This window comes from Theropithecus gelada, chromosome 9, assembly GCF_003255815.1.
Source record: "Theropithecus gelada isolate Dixy chromosome 9, Tgel_1.0, whole genome shotgun sequence".
Taxonomy (NCBI): Eukaryota; Metazoa; Chordata; class Mammalia; order Primates; family Cercopithecidae; genus Theropithecus; species Theropithecus gelada.
The window spans coordinates 88626142-88643320 of record NC_037677.1 but is presented as its reverse complement, the minus strand read 5'-3'; the positions used below and the strand labels follow the sequence as shown (position 1 = coordinate 88643320).

Sequence of the window (17179 nt, the reverse complement as noted above, 5' to 3'; positions counted from 1 at the left end):
TGTTGCCCAGGCTGGAGTGCAATGGCACGATTTTGTCTCATTGCAACCTCTGCCTCCTGGGTTCAAGAGATTCTTGTGCCTTAGCCTCCCAAGTAGGTGGGATTACAGGCGTGTGCCACCACAACCAGCTAATTTTTGTATTTTTAGTAGAGATGGAGTTTCACCATGTTGAACAGGCTGGTCTCAAATTCCTGACCTCAGGTGATCCACCTGCATCCACCTCCCAAAATGCTGGGATTATAGGCGTGAGCCATTGTGCCTGGCCTAAAATGCAGTAAATTAAGACGGTTCAGTCAGAATTTCCAAAATGTCTACCTCACAGAATTTTTTTTTAAATAATAGCTTTATTACTGTCAAACGTTAGTGCTAACAAAATTTTTCCAAGTATGGTCACGGCTGTTTCACTCTTCACTTATTCCACATGTTTATTGGGAACTTTACTATGCCAAGAATTGAAGATAAAAAGATTAAGTGTGGCATAGTCTCTGACTACAAGAAGCTACTGATCTAGTTAATAGATGATTATTATGTAATGAGGTAAATGCAATGACAGAGCCATATGCTAGGAATTATGGGAGGACAAACAAAGCAGGAGTCAAAAAAAGCTCAGGCCGGCAGTGGCTTCTGCCCTGTATCTCAGCACTTTAGAAGGCTGAGACGGGTGAATCATTTGGGGTCAGGAGTTCGAGACCAGCCTGGCCAACATGGTGAAACCCTGTCTCTACTGAAAATACAAAAAATTAGCCAGGCATGATGGTGTGCACCTGTGATCTCAGCTACTTGGGAGGCTGAGGCATGAGAATGGCTTGTACCTGGGAGGTGGAGGTTGCAGTAAGCTGAGATCCCCCGACTGCACTCCAGCCTGGGCAAAAGAGTGAGACTCTGCCTTAAAAAAAAAAAAAAAAAAAAGGGCTTTCAGAAAAGGGAGGCCAGACACATTGCCCAACTTCCTTAAAATTTGGAAAGACCCAAGAAGAGATTCCTCAAAGGACACATAGGCTATAGGGCTGCAAATAACTAAGATTTGTTTGTAAATAGTAAGTTTTTTCTGCATAAATACTTACCAGATTCTTGAAAACTATTAACATTAAGGATGTAGCTGGGTAAACCCTTTCTCCAGGACAGCATCTGGTTAATTTGTGTATGAATATACAGAAGTTCAAAACAGCATTCTACCACAAAGGAGTCTGACTTTATTTTAAAGACTTTTAAAATGTGTAGCCTTAAATCTTTACCCTGGTATTCAACTTCGGGGATTTGTAGGGAAATATTACCATTATCTGTTGAGCTAGACAAGCAAATATTCACTCTGTAGCATACTCAGGTTACAAAATAATCTAATTTCTTCCTATTACTCTTTGTTTATAGAATACTTATACAGCTCATAAAGCATTTTCCCACATATCTTGCTTAGGATACCCTATCCCACTTCAACATATCCCAGGTCCTTTCTCCTCTTGTTAAGCCAACAATAGGACTATCAAAAATTTTTGGAAGTAAATAATAGCAGAACATTAATGACCAATATTGGCTATGTGCCTAGTACTGTTTTAAGTACTTAACATTTTTTTTGTTGTTGTTGTTTGTTTTGAGACAGAGTCTCGCTCTATTGCCCAGGCTGGAGTGTAGTGGTGCGATCTCAGCTCACTGCATCCTCTGCCTCCCGGGTTCAAGCAATTCTCCTGCCTCAGCCTTGTGAGTAGCTGGGACTACAGTTGCACGCCACCACACCCAGCTAATGTTTGTATTTTTAGTAGAGACAGAGTTTCACCATGTTGGCCAGAGTGGTCTCGATCTCTTGACCTCGTGTGCTACCAGCCTCGGTCTCCCAAAGTGCTGGTATTACAGGCATGAGCCACCGTGCCTGGCCGCACTGTGATTAAACATAGATTAACATGTTTTATCTCATTTCTTCCTCACTAAAGCCTATAGAAATAAATACTATTATTATCCCATTTACAAATGAGAAAACCGAGCCACGAAGATATCACATACAAAGTATCTGAGTCAAAATTCAAGCGCAGGCAATTCAGAGCCTTAAAACCACTTTGTCTTTCTGTTTCTAGGTTGAGATTTATTCCTAATTAGCAATTCTTATTTCTCCTATTGTCTTACCATTATCTTATCTTTCTACTCAGCCTAGTATGTGGTGTGTGTATGTACATGAAAGAGAAATGGGCTGGGCATGGTGGTGCATGCCTGTAATTCCAGCACTTTGGGAGGCCGATGGGGGCAGCTTGCGTGAGCCCAGGAGTTTTAGACCAGCCTGAGCAACACAGGGGCAAAACCCTGTCTCTACAAAAAATACAAAAATTAGCAGGGCATGGTGACATGTGCCTGTGGTCCCAGCTACTCAGGAGGCTGAGGTGGGAGGATCACTTGAGCCTGGAAGGTCCAGACTATTAGCCAAGATCGTGCCCACTGGAGTTGAGACAGAGTGAGACCCTGTCTCAAAAAGAAAAAAAAAAAGGAAAAAAGAAATGTACCCTCTCATATTGTTTCTTATTCATTAAGCTGAATTCCACAATAATGAAGGAAAGCAAAAGCATCAATAATTCCAAAGCATTTTTTCAGTCTATAATTTTAAATCCCTCTCCCAGACCTATTAAAGGATTCAAAAAATCTGTTTTACTTCAGTTTGTTTACCAATTTTGGGGAAACAGTTTACTTAAGTGAAAAACTTGAATAATTTGCTTAGAAAAGTAATTTCAATATGATCTTTAAGTATAGCTATCTGAAGGTTATTAAATGGACTCAATATACAAAAATTAATTATATTCCCCAAGTTTCATAGAAACATTTGTTGCCTAAAAAGTAAGATATGAACATAAATATATAAACATAAATACAGGTTTAAGAATTAAAAAAAAAAAAAAAAAAATAGCCAGGTGCGGTGGCATGTGCCTTAAGTCCTAGTATTTGAGAGGATGAGGTGGGAGGATCGCTTGAACCCAGATATATCTGGAGTATACAGATATACTCCAGCCTGAGTGACAAAGTGAGACCCTGTCTCAAAAAAAAGGGAAAAAGAGTACATATAGATTACTTTTTCTGGACCCAGCTATCACCAGAATATATTAAGGCTTTCTGAGGCCAGGTGCTGTGGCTCATGCCTGTAATCCCAGCACTTTGGGAGGCTGAGGAGGGTGGATCACCTGAGGTTGGGAGTTCGAGACCAGCCTGACCAACATGCCGAAATCCTGTTTCTACTAAAAATACAAAAAATTAGCTGAGCATGGTGGTGTGTGCCTGTAATCCCAACTACTTGGGAGGCTGAGGCAGGAGAAGGTGGAGGTGGAGGTTACGGTGAGCCGAGATCGCACCATTGCACTCCAGCTTGGACAACAAGAGTGAAACTCTGTCTCAAAAAAAAAAAAAAAGAATGCCGGGCGCGGTGGCTCAAGCCTGTAATCCCAGCACTTTGGGAGGCCGAGGCGGGCGGATCACGAGGTCAGGAGATCGAGACCATCCTGGCTAACATGGTGAAACCCCGTCTCTACTAAAAATACAAAAAACTAGCCGGGCGTGGTGGCGGGCGCCTGTAGTCCCAGCTACTCGGAGGCTGAGGCAGGAGAATGGCCTGAACCTGGGAGGCGGAGCTTGCAGTGAGCCGAGATCGCGCCACTGCACTCCAGCCTGGGCGACACAGCGCGAGACTCCGTCTCAAAAAAAAAAAAAAAAAAGAATTTACTGCATTTTACTTTATGACATTTAAAGTACCCTAAAGTATCATTCATTAGAATAATACAGGCTTTATTTTAAAGAAAAAATTTTTAGTCTTCTAAATACCAAATACTTTAATAAATTTGGATGCTTTGCATTTTAGTTGCTTTATTAACATGTTCATCTCTTAAATGGGGTAACATTTAAACGGAAGATTAGGTTAAAGACTTAGGTTCTTTTCTCCCTGGAATGCTTACATAACAAATAATTTGTGTGTAGTTAGCCTTCTTCAAGGATATTTGATTTGTTTTAACTGATTTTAGGCTGGGCGCAGTGCCTCACACCTGTAATCCTGGCACTTTGGGAGGCTGAGGTGGGCAGATCACTTGATGTCAGGATGTCAGGAGTTCGAGACCAGACTGGCCAATGTGGTGAAATCCCATCTCTACTAAAAATACAAAAATTAGCTAGGCATCATGGCGTGCACCCGTAATCCCAGCTACTCAGGAGGCTGAGGCAGGAGAATTGCTTGAACCTGGGAGGCAGAGATTGCAGTAAGCCAAGATCGCACCACTGCACTCCAGCCTGGGTGACAGAGTGAGACTCTGTCTCAAAAAAAAAAAAAAAGGAAACAAAAAACTGAATTTAATATTTAGTTTCCTCATCTGTAAAAAAGATATTGTAATATCTACTTCATAGGACAGTTATAAAAATTAAATGAGATAATCTAATGAGATACTCATCAGCACAGGGTCTGGCACATATTAATTATCTATTATATGGTAACTGTGACTTAATCAGTTCTACAAGGCTTGTTATGGAAAACAGTATGCACATCCATTTTCCTCTCCCCAGAGGCAGATTGGCAGTTTTTGAAAAATAAATCAGCATTACTTTGTCGGGGATAGGTTTAGCATGAAAGCAGTTTGGGCGTAAGCCTGTTCAAATTAAAAAATGATAAAGCTTTAAAAGTGGTTAAGACAGCTGCGCCTGTGATGCCAGCGCTTTGGGAGGCCGAGGTGGGTGGATCATGAGGTCAGGAGTTCAAGACCAGCTTGGCCAAGATGGTGAAACCCTGTCTCTACTAAAAATACAAAAATTAGCTGGACGTGGTGTCAGGTGCCTGTAATCCCAGCTACTCGGGAGGCTGAGGCAGAGAATTGCTTGAACCTGGGAGACAGAGATTGCAGTGAGTCGTTATTGCACCACTTGACTCCAGCCTGGGCAGCAGATCGAGACTCTGTCTCAAAAAAAAAAAAAGTGGTTAAGATAGTTTTGGCTTTTGAATACAATATTCTATTATGTTTGTTTTGGTTATTTAATCCAATTTTATTATTTGTCTCATTTTAAGTCACTTTTTATCTGGAATTAGAGTTGTGCGATAAACTTGAGATACAAAGGGTTTTTTGTTTGTTTTCCTTCCACTAGAAGAGAGGGGTTTGGAAACTAAAAAATAGATAATGAGCTTCTATTTCTCTGGTCCCACACCATGAACTTGGAGTGAAGTTCTTTGGTACTTACCAGGTTCCCTGTTTTAAAACATACAGACACGTACATTGGTGACCTTTCCAGTGATGGCTAGGGAGTGACAATGAAGAGCTATAGTCTGTAGCTCTTAATCTGTGTGTACACTGGGCAGGGCATCATCTGTTGGTTTCTGAGAGGAGGAGGAGCCCTAGAAAGCTGCTAGCCCAAACTGACACAGCTGTTGTTTTATTGCTTTCATTGCTATAGGATGATTTGCATAAAAGCTGCTGCTTAGTTCCTGAATTCAAGGATCAAGGGGATAACAGGGGGCCACAGCAGAAGCGTTCACGTCGCGGCCCCTGTCAGATTCTGGTGAATCTGCGAATTCTGCTGTATATCTCCTTACCCAGCCACCCAAGTCAAACAGCAATTGAAATGAACAGCAGCAGGGCAGGCTTATAGCTATCTTTTACAGCCCAGTGACGCTTCTAGGGAGATGCTGTTGCATGTCATTCTTAAAATGTGCCCTGGTCATAAATGGGATCAGCTGGGCCTCTGAAGAACACAGTATATCACTGTAAGACAGGAATCCAGGGGATTAAAAAAACAACTCATCAGAAGCAGTGGGAGGCAGGAGAAGATGCTATTTGTGGGCAATATGGTTAATAATTGCTTATAGGTTCCTGAAGAAATATTAAAGACATCTTTTAGAAATGTAAAAGGTACATGTTGTGATGATAGATGGCATTAGTTATTTGACTGGCAGTAGGGTTACCTTGGGAGTTTTACTACTGTCTGGTTTAGGTTTAATTCCTGGGGTCCTTCACTGGCTCCTGAATGGAGCACCTGAAGTCAAGACTTTGCCTTAATTGAGCTCAAAAAATTGAGGGCATGGTGGCTCACCTGAGTTTGGGTGAATCACCTGAGTTCAGGAGTTCAAGACCAGCCTGGCCAACATGGTGAAACCTTGTATCTACTAAAAATACAAAAATTAGCCAGGCGTGGTGGCAGGCAGGCTCCTGTAATCCCAGATACACCTCTAAAAATATATATATACACACACACACACATACACACACACACACACACACATATATATATATATATATATGGTCTCTTATGTCTTATACCTAAAGTTAGATAATTTACAGAAAGTGCCATAGTTCTGTTAAAGTTTTAGAAATGCCTTTTAAAAATAATAGCTTAAAGGCTGGGCGTGGTGGCTCACACCTGTAATGTCAGCACTATCGGAGGCCAAAGTGGGTGGATCATGAGGTCAGGAGATTGAGACCATTCTGGTTAACATGGTGAAAACCCATCTCTACTAAAAATACAAAAAATCAGCTGGATGTTGTGGCACATGCCTGTAATCCCAGCTACTGGGGTGGCTGAGGCAGAAGAATTGCCTGAACCCGGGAGGCGGAAGTTGCAGTGAGCCAAGATGGCACCACTGCGCTCCAGTCTGGGCGACAGAACTAGACTCCCATCTCAAAACAAACAAACAAACAAACTTAAAAATAAAAAATTTAAACAAGATAAGAAAAAATAAAAATAATAGGTTTATTGAGATATAATTCACATATCATGAAGTTCACTCTTTTAAAATATACAGTGTAGTGGTTTTTAGTATAATGACAAAATTGTGTGTCAGTCATTACGATCTAATTCTAGAACATTTTTATCACCCCAAAAAGAAAAAAAACCAAACACACTAGCAGTCAATCTGCATTTTGCCCTGATTTCTCCAGCCTTAGGCAATGACCAATCTACTTTCTATTTCTGTAGATAATATGTCTGTTCTGGACATTTCATATAAATGAAATCATATGATATGTAATTTTTTGTGATTGTCTTTCACTTAATGTTTTTAAGGTTCATGTTGTAGCATGTATCAATACTTCATTTATTTTTTAAAATTTTTTATATTTTTAATTTTATAATTTATAATTTTTGTGGTTGCATACTAGGTATATTTATTTATAGTACTTCATTTATTTTTACTGCTGAATGTTGTTGCATTACATGGATGTGCCAAAATTTGTTTATCCATTTACCAGTTGATAGGCATTTGGGTAGTTTCCAGTTTGGGGAAATTATAAATAACATTGTTTTATAAAGTTGTTATAAACATCAGTGTATATGGACCCACAGGTTTTTGTGCGGACATGTCTTTTTATTTATCTTGGGTAAATACTTGGGAGTGGGACTGCTAGGTTGTGTGCTTAAGTATATGTTTAACTTTATAAGAAACAGCTAAACTGTTTTTCCAAAGTGGCTGTGCCATTTTGCATTCCTACTAGGAATTTATGAGAGTTCTGGTTGTTCTGCATCCTAGTCAGCATCTGGAGTTGTCAGTGTATGTGTTTGTTTGTTTGTTTGTTCATCCATTCTAGTAAGTGAGTGGTTCTTTCTTAAAGTAAAAATATTGCAAGATAAATTCATCAAAAGAACAATTTAAATGTGAGGTGAGCATTTACTGAATGTCTGTTATATGACAGGCCCTCTGCTAGATAATGGGAATGCAGGGAAATAAGACACATTTCTGCTCCCATGAGACTTATAGTTTATTGAGGGTGACAGGCATGTAAAGAAGTAATTACAATATACTCAATTCTAGTTACCTGGAATCAGTCTGGGATGGGGAAGGAGAGTCTATACCTGGAAGTGGTCAGTGTCATAGAAGGATTTTGACATTTATAATCAGTAAAAAGAAAATAATATTAGGAGGTATATGTACTTTATGTTGCATCAAGTTTTAAGATAGGTTTTGATAGCAAAGGTTAAGCTCCCTTTTTATTGTTATACCTAACAAATCAATGCCCAGTAAACTGCTTGAGATAATATTCTGCTGGCTAACAACCCAAGGATTTGAGGTGACATCAGCTAATCACTTTCAAAAGTCACATATGCACACTAACCGGGGAAAGGGGCAACTTTAATTTTTGTAGTTTTTTTTTTTTTTTTTTGAGACAGTGTCTTGTTCTGTTGCCCAGGCTGGAGTGTGGTAGCAGCACCTTGACTCACTGCAGCGTCTGCCTCCCGGGTTCCAGTGATTCTCCTGCCTCAGCCTCCCAGGTAGCTGGGAGTACAGGGATGTACCACTATGCCTGGCTACTTTTTATATTTTTAGTAGAGACGGGGTTTCACCATGTTGACCAGGCTGTTCTCAAACTGCCGACCTCAGGTGATCCACCCACCTCGGCCTCCCAAAGTGCTAGGATTACAGGTGTGAGCCACCGCGTCTGGCCTAATTTTTGTAGTTTTTTGATGCCTTCTCTTCTGACCATCATAGTCACTGCTTTCCCTTTCTTTTTTCTTTCTTTTTTTTTTTTGAGATGGAGTCTCATTCTGTCACCCAGGCTGGAGTGCACTGGCACGATCTCGGCTCACTGCAAGCTCCGCCTCCTGGGTTCACGCCATTCTCCTGCCTCAGCCTCCCGAGTAGCTGGGACTGCAGGTGTCTACCACAACGCCCGGCTAATTTTTTGTGTTTTTGGTAGAGACGGGGTTTCACCGAGTTAGCCAGGATGGTCTCGACCTCCTGACCTCGTGATCCACCCGCCTCGGGCTTCCAAAGTACTGGGGTTACAGGGTGAGCCACCGCGCCCGGCCTTGCTTTCCCTTTCTGTATCCTTCCTGGGTCGGCCTCATTTCTGCCTTTTCCCTAGCACATTGCTAAACTGTATAATCACTCCTTTTTATTTTGTTTTCGATTTTTTCTTTTAGTCAGACACCATTGACTGGAAAAATCACTCCTTTTTAAATTGCATATGTACTTAACTATGAACTGTTTACCACAGTCAGCAATGGCAGCAGGAGGCATTTGTATTTTTTATACAGTCGCCTGCTGTAGCATTTACCCTGCTGAATCCAGCCTCAAAATGTAGGGTCATGTCAGGTAATTCCGGGAGCCATGTTTCTCGGTGTATGATATACTAAGCCTCTTATCTGACCTGCCTGGCTAAAACCAGAAGAGCTGTGAAGAAACATTAGGAATGGGGAGAACATGAAAAGACTCGGCGAAAATGTGCTTCAAGTTGAGTCATGCTTATCTAATTTTTGAGCATCCTTCAGAGCAGGTGATACTATCTTTGTTTTTTTTTAACCTCTCCAGAACCTTAGCTTGGTTTCTGGTTACGCAGCAAGTAAAAACACAATCTGATAAAAAGGTTTAAGTAAGTGGAATTAGTCATCCTCAGGAAGAAAAAGACGGGAAATCTGTAATTTCTCTGTACGCCCTAATCTTTTTTTTTTTTTTGAGACAGAGTTTCTCTCCTGTCGCCCAGGCTGGGGGCGCGATCTTGGCTCACTACAACCTCCGCCTCCTGGGTTCAAGTGATTCTCCTGCCTCAGCCTCCCGAGTAGCTGGGATTACAGGCATGCGCCACCACACCCAGCTAATTTTGTGTTTTTTAGTAGAGACGGGGTTTCTCCATGTTGGTCAGGCTTCCGACCTCAGGTGATCTCGAACTCCCGACCTCAGGTGATCTGCCCGCCTCGGCCTCCCAAAGTGCTGGGATTACAAGCATGAGCCGCCGCGCCTGGCCTGTATTCCCTAATCTTATACCAGGGTTTTTTGAGGGTTCTTGAGAATTTATTGCATGGAAGACTGTTTAACAACAATTTTAAAGAATATTAAAATTCACAGTAGATGCTGATTAATTTTCCCCCAAGGACAGAAAAGGGAGAAAAGTTTCAACTTCATAAGGACTTTAGGTTAGATATAAGGAGCATTTGCTTGCCATTGAGGGACTGAAGGAGAATATAGAATTAGGTTTTCCAGAGGGCTACAAATATAATAGTCTTTTTTGGGATGGTTAAAATATACCACTGAATGAAGAGAGTGAGTGGAGGCAGGTTTGGAGATGTTGGCTTTTTAAAAGAATTCTGCGTGTGTGTGTGTGTGTGTGTGTGTGTGTGTGTGTGTGTGTTTGGAGAAAAATAGGCTCGTATATTATGTAATGAATATCCATTTAAAAATAAATAAGGCACTGCCGGGTGTGGTAGCTCACGCCTATAATCCCAGCACTTTGGGAGGCTGAGGCGGGTGGATCACCTGAGGTCGGGAGTTTGAGACCAGCCTGACCAACATGGAGAAACCCCGTCTCTACTAAAAATACAAAAGTAGCTGGACGTGGTGGCGCATGGCTGTAATCCCAGCTACTCGGGAGGCTGAGGCAGGATAATTGCTTGAACCCAGGAGGCGGAGGTTGTGGTGAGCTGAGATCGTGCCATTGCACTCCAACTTGGGCAACAGAGTGAGACTCCAGCTCAAATAAATAAATAAATAAATAAAAATAATAAAAATAGATAAGGCATATTCATTGCTCTTAAACTGTTTATAGTGTAGAAGGGACCTGAGATATTTCCCAATAACATATACTGAGTAGAAAATAAGAGCAGTAGGATGGAAATTTAGAAGTAGCTAGTTTAGTGAGTTTGTCCTTCCTTTTTTTTTTTTTTGAGATGGAGTCTCTGTCACCTAGGCTGGAGTATGATGGGGCGATCTCGGTTCACTGCAACCTCTGCCTCCCGGGTTCAAGTGATTCTCCTGCCTCCGCCTCCCGAGTAGTTGGGACTACAGGCGTGTGCCACCATGCCTGGCTAATTTTTTAGTATAAACGGGGTTTCACCATGTTAGCCAGGATGGTCTCTGACTTCTTGATCCACCCGCCTCAGCCTCCCAAAGTGCTGGGATTATAGGTATGAGCCACCGTGCCCAGCCTTTTTTTTTTTTTTTTTGAGACGGAGTTTCACTTTTGTTGCCCAGGCTGGAGTACAGTGGCATGATCTTGGCTCACCACAACCTCTGCCTCCTGGGTTCAGGAGGTTCTCCTGCCTCAGCCTCCTGAGTAGCTGGGATTACAGGCATGCACCACCATGCCTGGCTAATTTTGGATTTTTAGTAGAGACAAGGTTTTTCCATGTTGGTCAGGCTGGTCTTGAACTTCCGACCTCAGGTGATCCACCCGCCTCGCCCTCCCAAAGTGCTGGGATTACAGGCGTGAGCCACCGCGCCCTGCCAGTTAGTCCTTTCTTATGCGTTACATGCATTTAACTTTAGAATGTTTTATCCATATATATGTTGCAGTCATGTGATAAATAGAAAACCCTTCTTTAGGAATTCCTCTAAAAAGTTTTTCTGTTTTCTATTACCACATTTATCTTTTCCTAGCTCTTTCAGAAATCTACCATCCTTTTGATTTTTGGTCCTGACTGTGTCCGTTTCTTCCCAACTAACCATTGTTCATGGGCCACACTGCAGCTAGTTAGTGTAGAAGCATTAGAACATTACTGGTATGGACTTGAGAGTCACAGACCTGGTTTTATGTCCTTATTTCTGATCAGCTCTGTGACTGAGCAATTACATAAACCTTTGTGAGCCTCAGTTGTTTTCCTCAGTGAAATGGAGGTAATACCTACCCTGCAGGGTTGTGATGAGGAAGGAGATAGCACTTTAAACCATTTAGTCCAATGCCTAGCACATGGTTAATTTTATCATTTGGTTCCAGAGCTTTTATCCCCAGATGCTGTTGACCCTTTCAGCCTTCCACTTTGTATGTCTAGCGGAGGAAATGTCTGGGTATAAGCTAGAAAGGATAGCAAGGGATTCTGGATTCCTCTTCCAAGAAAAGGGCAGGTGAATGGGATAGGGCTATTAAGAGGCGAACCTGGGATTGCCTAGAGGTAGATCAAACTACTTCTTGAGATTAATTAGTTGTCAGTTGAGCAAAGGTCATTGACCAAGGGCAAGTGAGGGTCAAGTTGCTTGTGTTGCAGAGTGGGGTCAAAGAAACCTGTCTCTGGATTGTGACAGATTAAGTTAAAGGGCGTGTTTGTGAAAAGGATTTAAGGCTAGACAGAATAGGAGGAGGTCAGGGAAGCAGTACAATGAGAATGCTTAAGAGCAGTCTGGATTTGACTGGATTTGAACCCTGGCTCTGCCACTCACTATCCCTGTAACCTTGAGCCAGGTATTTATTCTCTCCCAGACTTAATTTTTATTTTATTTTATTTGAGATGGAGTCTCACTCTGTTACCCAGGCTGGAATGCAATGCCGTGGTCTTGGCTCACTGCAGCCTCTGCCTTCTGGGTTCAAGCAATTCTCCTGCCTCAGCCTCCCAAGTAGCTGGGGCTACAGACACGTGACACCACACCGGCTAATTTTTGTATTTTTAGTAGAGATGGGGTTTCACTATGTTGGCCAGGCTGGTCTTGAACTCCTGATGTTGCAATCCACCCACCTCGGCCTCCCAAAGTGCTGGGATTACAGGTGTGAGCCACCGCACCCAGCCACTTAAAATTGTTTAATTTATAAAATGGGACAAAATCTACCTACTTAATAGGGCTGTGAGATAATGCATAAGCATATTTAGAACAGTGACAGGCACATATTAAATGCTTGATAAATTGATTAATATTAAATCCAGCTGAGGGAAGAAAGAGAGGACTAATGCAGTGGAGGTGAGCTGTTTTGTGTACAACTAACTGACAACATCTTCTGATTATCTGCAAAGAAAGTCAATAATGGGCTGCATTATTTATAGATGTTCTAATACTTCTTGGTGTGTTTGCTTGTTAAAAACAAATAATGATGTTTTCCTGTTTCTCTATATTGGGAAACAAAACTTATGAAAAAAGACCTAACAGGTTAGTTACCACTTGTAACCTTTGTCATTGAATGATAAATTGTGGCTGAGTTTTCTGTATACATAATTTCTGTTGATGAATTCCACTGTAGATTTTTCTGTTTTTTCTATCCTTTTTGTTCTGTTTCTTGCAGACTTCCTGGTTAATCACTTATTTCAGCAACGTTTATTACTTCTAAAACAAAAAGGATGAATGGTATGCGGCAAATATAAGTTGATGAGGCATGGATGGAATTAATTTTAATGAGAACTCTCAGAGGCCTGAAGTTAGTTTAATTAAGCCTGTGTAAATTCTGTCATGCCTTTCACATGTCATATGTTTTCATCTGTTGAGCATTAGTGAACCCTGTTAGGTTAGTATCTGTGAACTGCTAGGTTTAAAAATTCATTTTTCAGTACTCTTGAGATGGCATCACAGAAATCTTTTTGTGCTCTCCCTAATATTATGGTAGCCACCATGGTGCAGATGCCTGTATGTTCTGTTATTTAGTATTGAAGAAACCGTGAAGAGAGAATTATCCCTCCCCCTTTCTTTTTTGAGATGGGGTCTCACTCTGTTGCCCAGGCTGGAGTGCAGTGGCGCGATCTAGGCTCACTGCGACCTCCACCTCCTGGGTTTGAGTGATTCTCCTGCCTCAGCCTCCCGAGTAGCTGGGATTACAGGCACCTCCCACCACACCTGGCTACATTTTTCGTTTTGTTTTGTTTTTTTGAGACAGAGTCTTGCTCTGTTGCCCAGGCTGAGTGCAGTGGCATGAGCTCGGCTCACTGCAACCTCCGCCTCCCCAGTTGAAGCGATTCTTGTGCCTCAGCCTCCCAAGTAGCTGGGACTACAGGCAAATGCCACCATGCCTGGCTGACTTTTTGTATTTTTAGTAGAGACGGGGTTTCATCATGTTAGCCAGGATGGTCTCGATCTCCTGACCTCATGATCTGCCTGCCCTGACCTCCTGAAGTGCTGGGATTACAGGCATGAGCCACCGCACCCGAAAAATTATCCCATTTTATAGATCAAGATAACCAAGGCTTAGAAACATACTCAAAGTGACATGCCAGTAAGTGGGAGAGCCAAAATTTGAAAATTGGATTTTGATTTTAAAATTTGTGCTTTTAAAAACTAGGCCACCAACTGCTTCTCTAATACACAGTAAATCAGAAGACTGCAAAACTGACCCTCTACAAGGTGGCCAGGCTTGTTTATTGCCTGCTGCTCACACTGGTCCCTGCCCTCACTTTACTGTCTAATTTTACTGAACAGAATCATGGGTGTAAAGGCTTAACTTGAAGAATCATCCAGTTTAGTGGCTCTAGCCAGTCATAGAATTTATTTTGTTTTAAATTATGATTAAGTAGGTTTGAGCTGGAGCCCAGGAATCTGTGTTTTAATCGGCTCTACATGTGATTTTTGACAGTCTGACAGGTTTGGGAACCATTTCAGTTTAGTTACATGAATCCCTCCTCCCAAAATCCTCTTTTGATTTCCCTGACAGGTAGTCATCTAATGTCTGATATCCATTTGTGATAGGAACTCACTGTTACATTGGCAGGAATGTGCAGTTAGTTACAGTGCAGTTTTTCTATAGAAGTAACCATGGATTTAATTAATTTCTTTGGCCAGATTTTTATACTCCTTAGGTTTTGGCATTGAGGGCTCTTGTATCTTCTCTGAACCTTGCCTTCTTCATGTGTAAAATGGGTATGTTGTTATCTACCTTGAGGGATTATCAGTAATTAAATGAAAAAATAAACTGTCCTGTCTGGAAAGATTCTTGAATGCCTTCAAATAGCCTTTTCTTATAGTTCCCTTACCATGTCAGTCTATTCTGAAACACTCTCATGTCTTCAGAGTTCTAGTTAGAAGTGTGGATGTGATAGAGGGCTCCTAGATAATTCATTTTGGGATTGTTAGTGCCAGAAATAGGTTATCATTTTGCCTCCTCATCAGTATGCTTCTTTACCTCTGGCTTTTTCTTTGGACAAAGTATATGATAGACACTCTTATGGGTACAGATAAGCCTGCGTTTCTGGAAATTCAGCTTTACTCCTTAGAGTTTCCACTAATAACTTGAACCCGGAGCAAAACAAATGATCTGCAGGAAGACTTTAAATCTAAAAGAAAAGACCTTTTTAGATTGTATAGAGACCAAAGTAGAGAACCAAAGAAAATATTCCTTGTCTCTTTCCTATCCAAGGGGAGAGATAGGTAATGGGTGAGTGTTATCCATAGAAGAGGATAAATGATCAAATGCAAAGCTGGAAAAGACTGTTCAAGACCCTGAAAATAATCTCTCATCACTGTAGGTTGACTGGTTTGGTTGTTGAGATGTATGCTTGTCTTGCTTTTCTTAACCAAAGCAAACTTGATCTGTTCTTTAGTATTAACTTAGAACATGAGCTATGCTTCCCTTGAGGCTCAGAGTACTAAGAAGAGTTTGTAGGTGATAGTCTCTTGAAGGCGTGAGTGAAATGTGGTGAAATAACACTTTTTTCTTTAGTTTGTGTTAGATTTCTAGTTTCAAAATGTTTTTGAATGTAACATCTTGAAAATACTTCTTTGGGTTAAAGTTTCTTCATGTGAGTGCTTTTCAAAAGATAATTTTAGTACTTTGGACTCATTAAAATTTTTTTTTTCTTTTTGCCATTATCTTCATGAATACAACTTTAAACACATTTTTATTTTTATTTTTTAGTTTTACTTTTTGAGATGGAATCTAGCTATGTTGCCAGGCTGGAGTGCAGTGGCGTGATCTTGGCTCACTGCAACCTCCGCCTCCTGGGTTCAAGCAATTTGCTGCCTCAGCTTCCTGAATAGCTGGGATTATAGGCATGTCCACGTACCACCACGCCTAGCTAATTTTTGTATTTTTAGTAGAGACAGGGTTTCACCATGTTGGCTAGGATGGTCTCAATCTCTTGACCTCGTGATCTGCCTGCCTTGGCCTCCCAAAGTGCTGGGATTACAGGCGTGAGCCACTGCGCCCAGCCACATTTTTATTTTTAAAAAGTGTATCCATATATGTAACTTACTGGTCAGAAATGTTAAAGATATCCAGTAAATTTTCATTGAAATTATAGTCGCCCTTTAGTTTTTCAGGAAAATGATTCCATCTGAGTTCTTAATTATTGTGGCCTTTATCATTTGCAATCAGGAATTCTAGACCAGCCTGGGCAACATAGTGAGACCCCATCTCTAAAAAAAAAAAAATTTTAGCTGGGCATGGCGACATGTGTCCTAGCTACTAGGGAGCCTGAGGTCTGAGGATCACTTGAGCTCAGGAGGTCAGGGCTGAAGTGAGCCATGATTGCACCACTGTACTTCAACCTGGGCAACAAAGCAAGACCTTGTCTTAAAAAAAAAAAAAAAAAAATTACCGTCTTCCTCTAGGGGGGAAACATCTGTGTTCATTTGACAATGAAGTTATTGGGTGGAGGGTAGAAAGCAAAACCAATTAACTTGACTCTTCCTTTTAAATTTACTATTTTAGTTCATTTGCAAGAAAGTCACTCTGAACTACATTACGTTATAGAATATTAGGGGAGATGATGCAATTTAATTAGTTATGGAGACTTATATTAAACTTAATGTTGCCAAATCATTATTCCTTTTTTTTTTGAGATGGAGTCTTGCTCTGTCATCCAGGCTGGAGTGTAGTGGTATGATCTCGGCTCACTGCAACCTCTGCCTTCCAGGTTCAAGTGATTATCCTGCCTCAAGCCCCCCAAGTAGCTGGGATTACAGGTGCGCACCACCACACCTGGCTACTTTTTGCATTTTTAGTAGAGGCGAGGTTCCACCCGGTTGGCCAGGCTGGTCTCGAACTCCTGACCTCAAGTGATCTGCCCACCTTGGCCTCCCAAAATGCTGGGGTTACAGGTGTGACAAGTCATTATTCTTAATGAAGAGAGCAGGATCAGCGCAGTAGCTCATGTCTGTAATCCCAGCACTTTGGGAGGCCAAGGCAAGAGGATTGCTTGAGCCTAGACATTCGAGACCAGCCTGGGAAACATAGCAAGACCCCATCTCTACAAAGTAAATAAATAAATAAACAAATAAAAAGAAGGACTGTATGCTATTAGGGCTCTCTGTAACTTTCATTCATGTCATCATTCCACAGCAGGAAGCAAATGATATGGTGTTAATTTTATGAAGTAATTTCATGTATTGTCTTGTTTTTGTTTTTATTTTTAGGACCGGAGTAGGCCCTATGATACTTTTAACTTGCACTCGTTGGAGAACTCCTTAATGGATATGATAAGGACTGATCATGAGCCTCTGAAAGGTAAACACTACCCTCCCAGTGGCCCACCAATGAGTTTCGCTGATATAATGTGGAGGAATCATTTTGCAGGTTAGGAATATTCATATGTCCATTTCTTGCTTGGTGTTTTAAGCAAAAAT

General features: G+C 41.3%; 1 protein-coding gene across 3 annotated transcripts in view; it reads left to right on the top strand.

Moving 5' to 3' along the window:
• The window catches only part of CPEB3 (cytoplasmic polyadenylation element binding protein 3), a 249136-nt gene that overhangs the window by 79699 nt on the left and 152258 nt on the right, over nt 1–17179 (top strand). For 2 of the 3 annotated variants that reach the window (XM_025398015.1, XM_025398017.1), the window contains one exon: nt 16970–17129. In XM_025398015.1, coding sequence (XP_025253800.1) covers nt 16970–17129 — 160 coding nt within the window. The remainder of the gene's footprint in view (nt 1–16969; nt 17130–17179) is intronic. The other variant, XM_025398016.1, reaches the window with a different exon arrangement.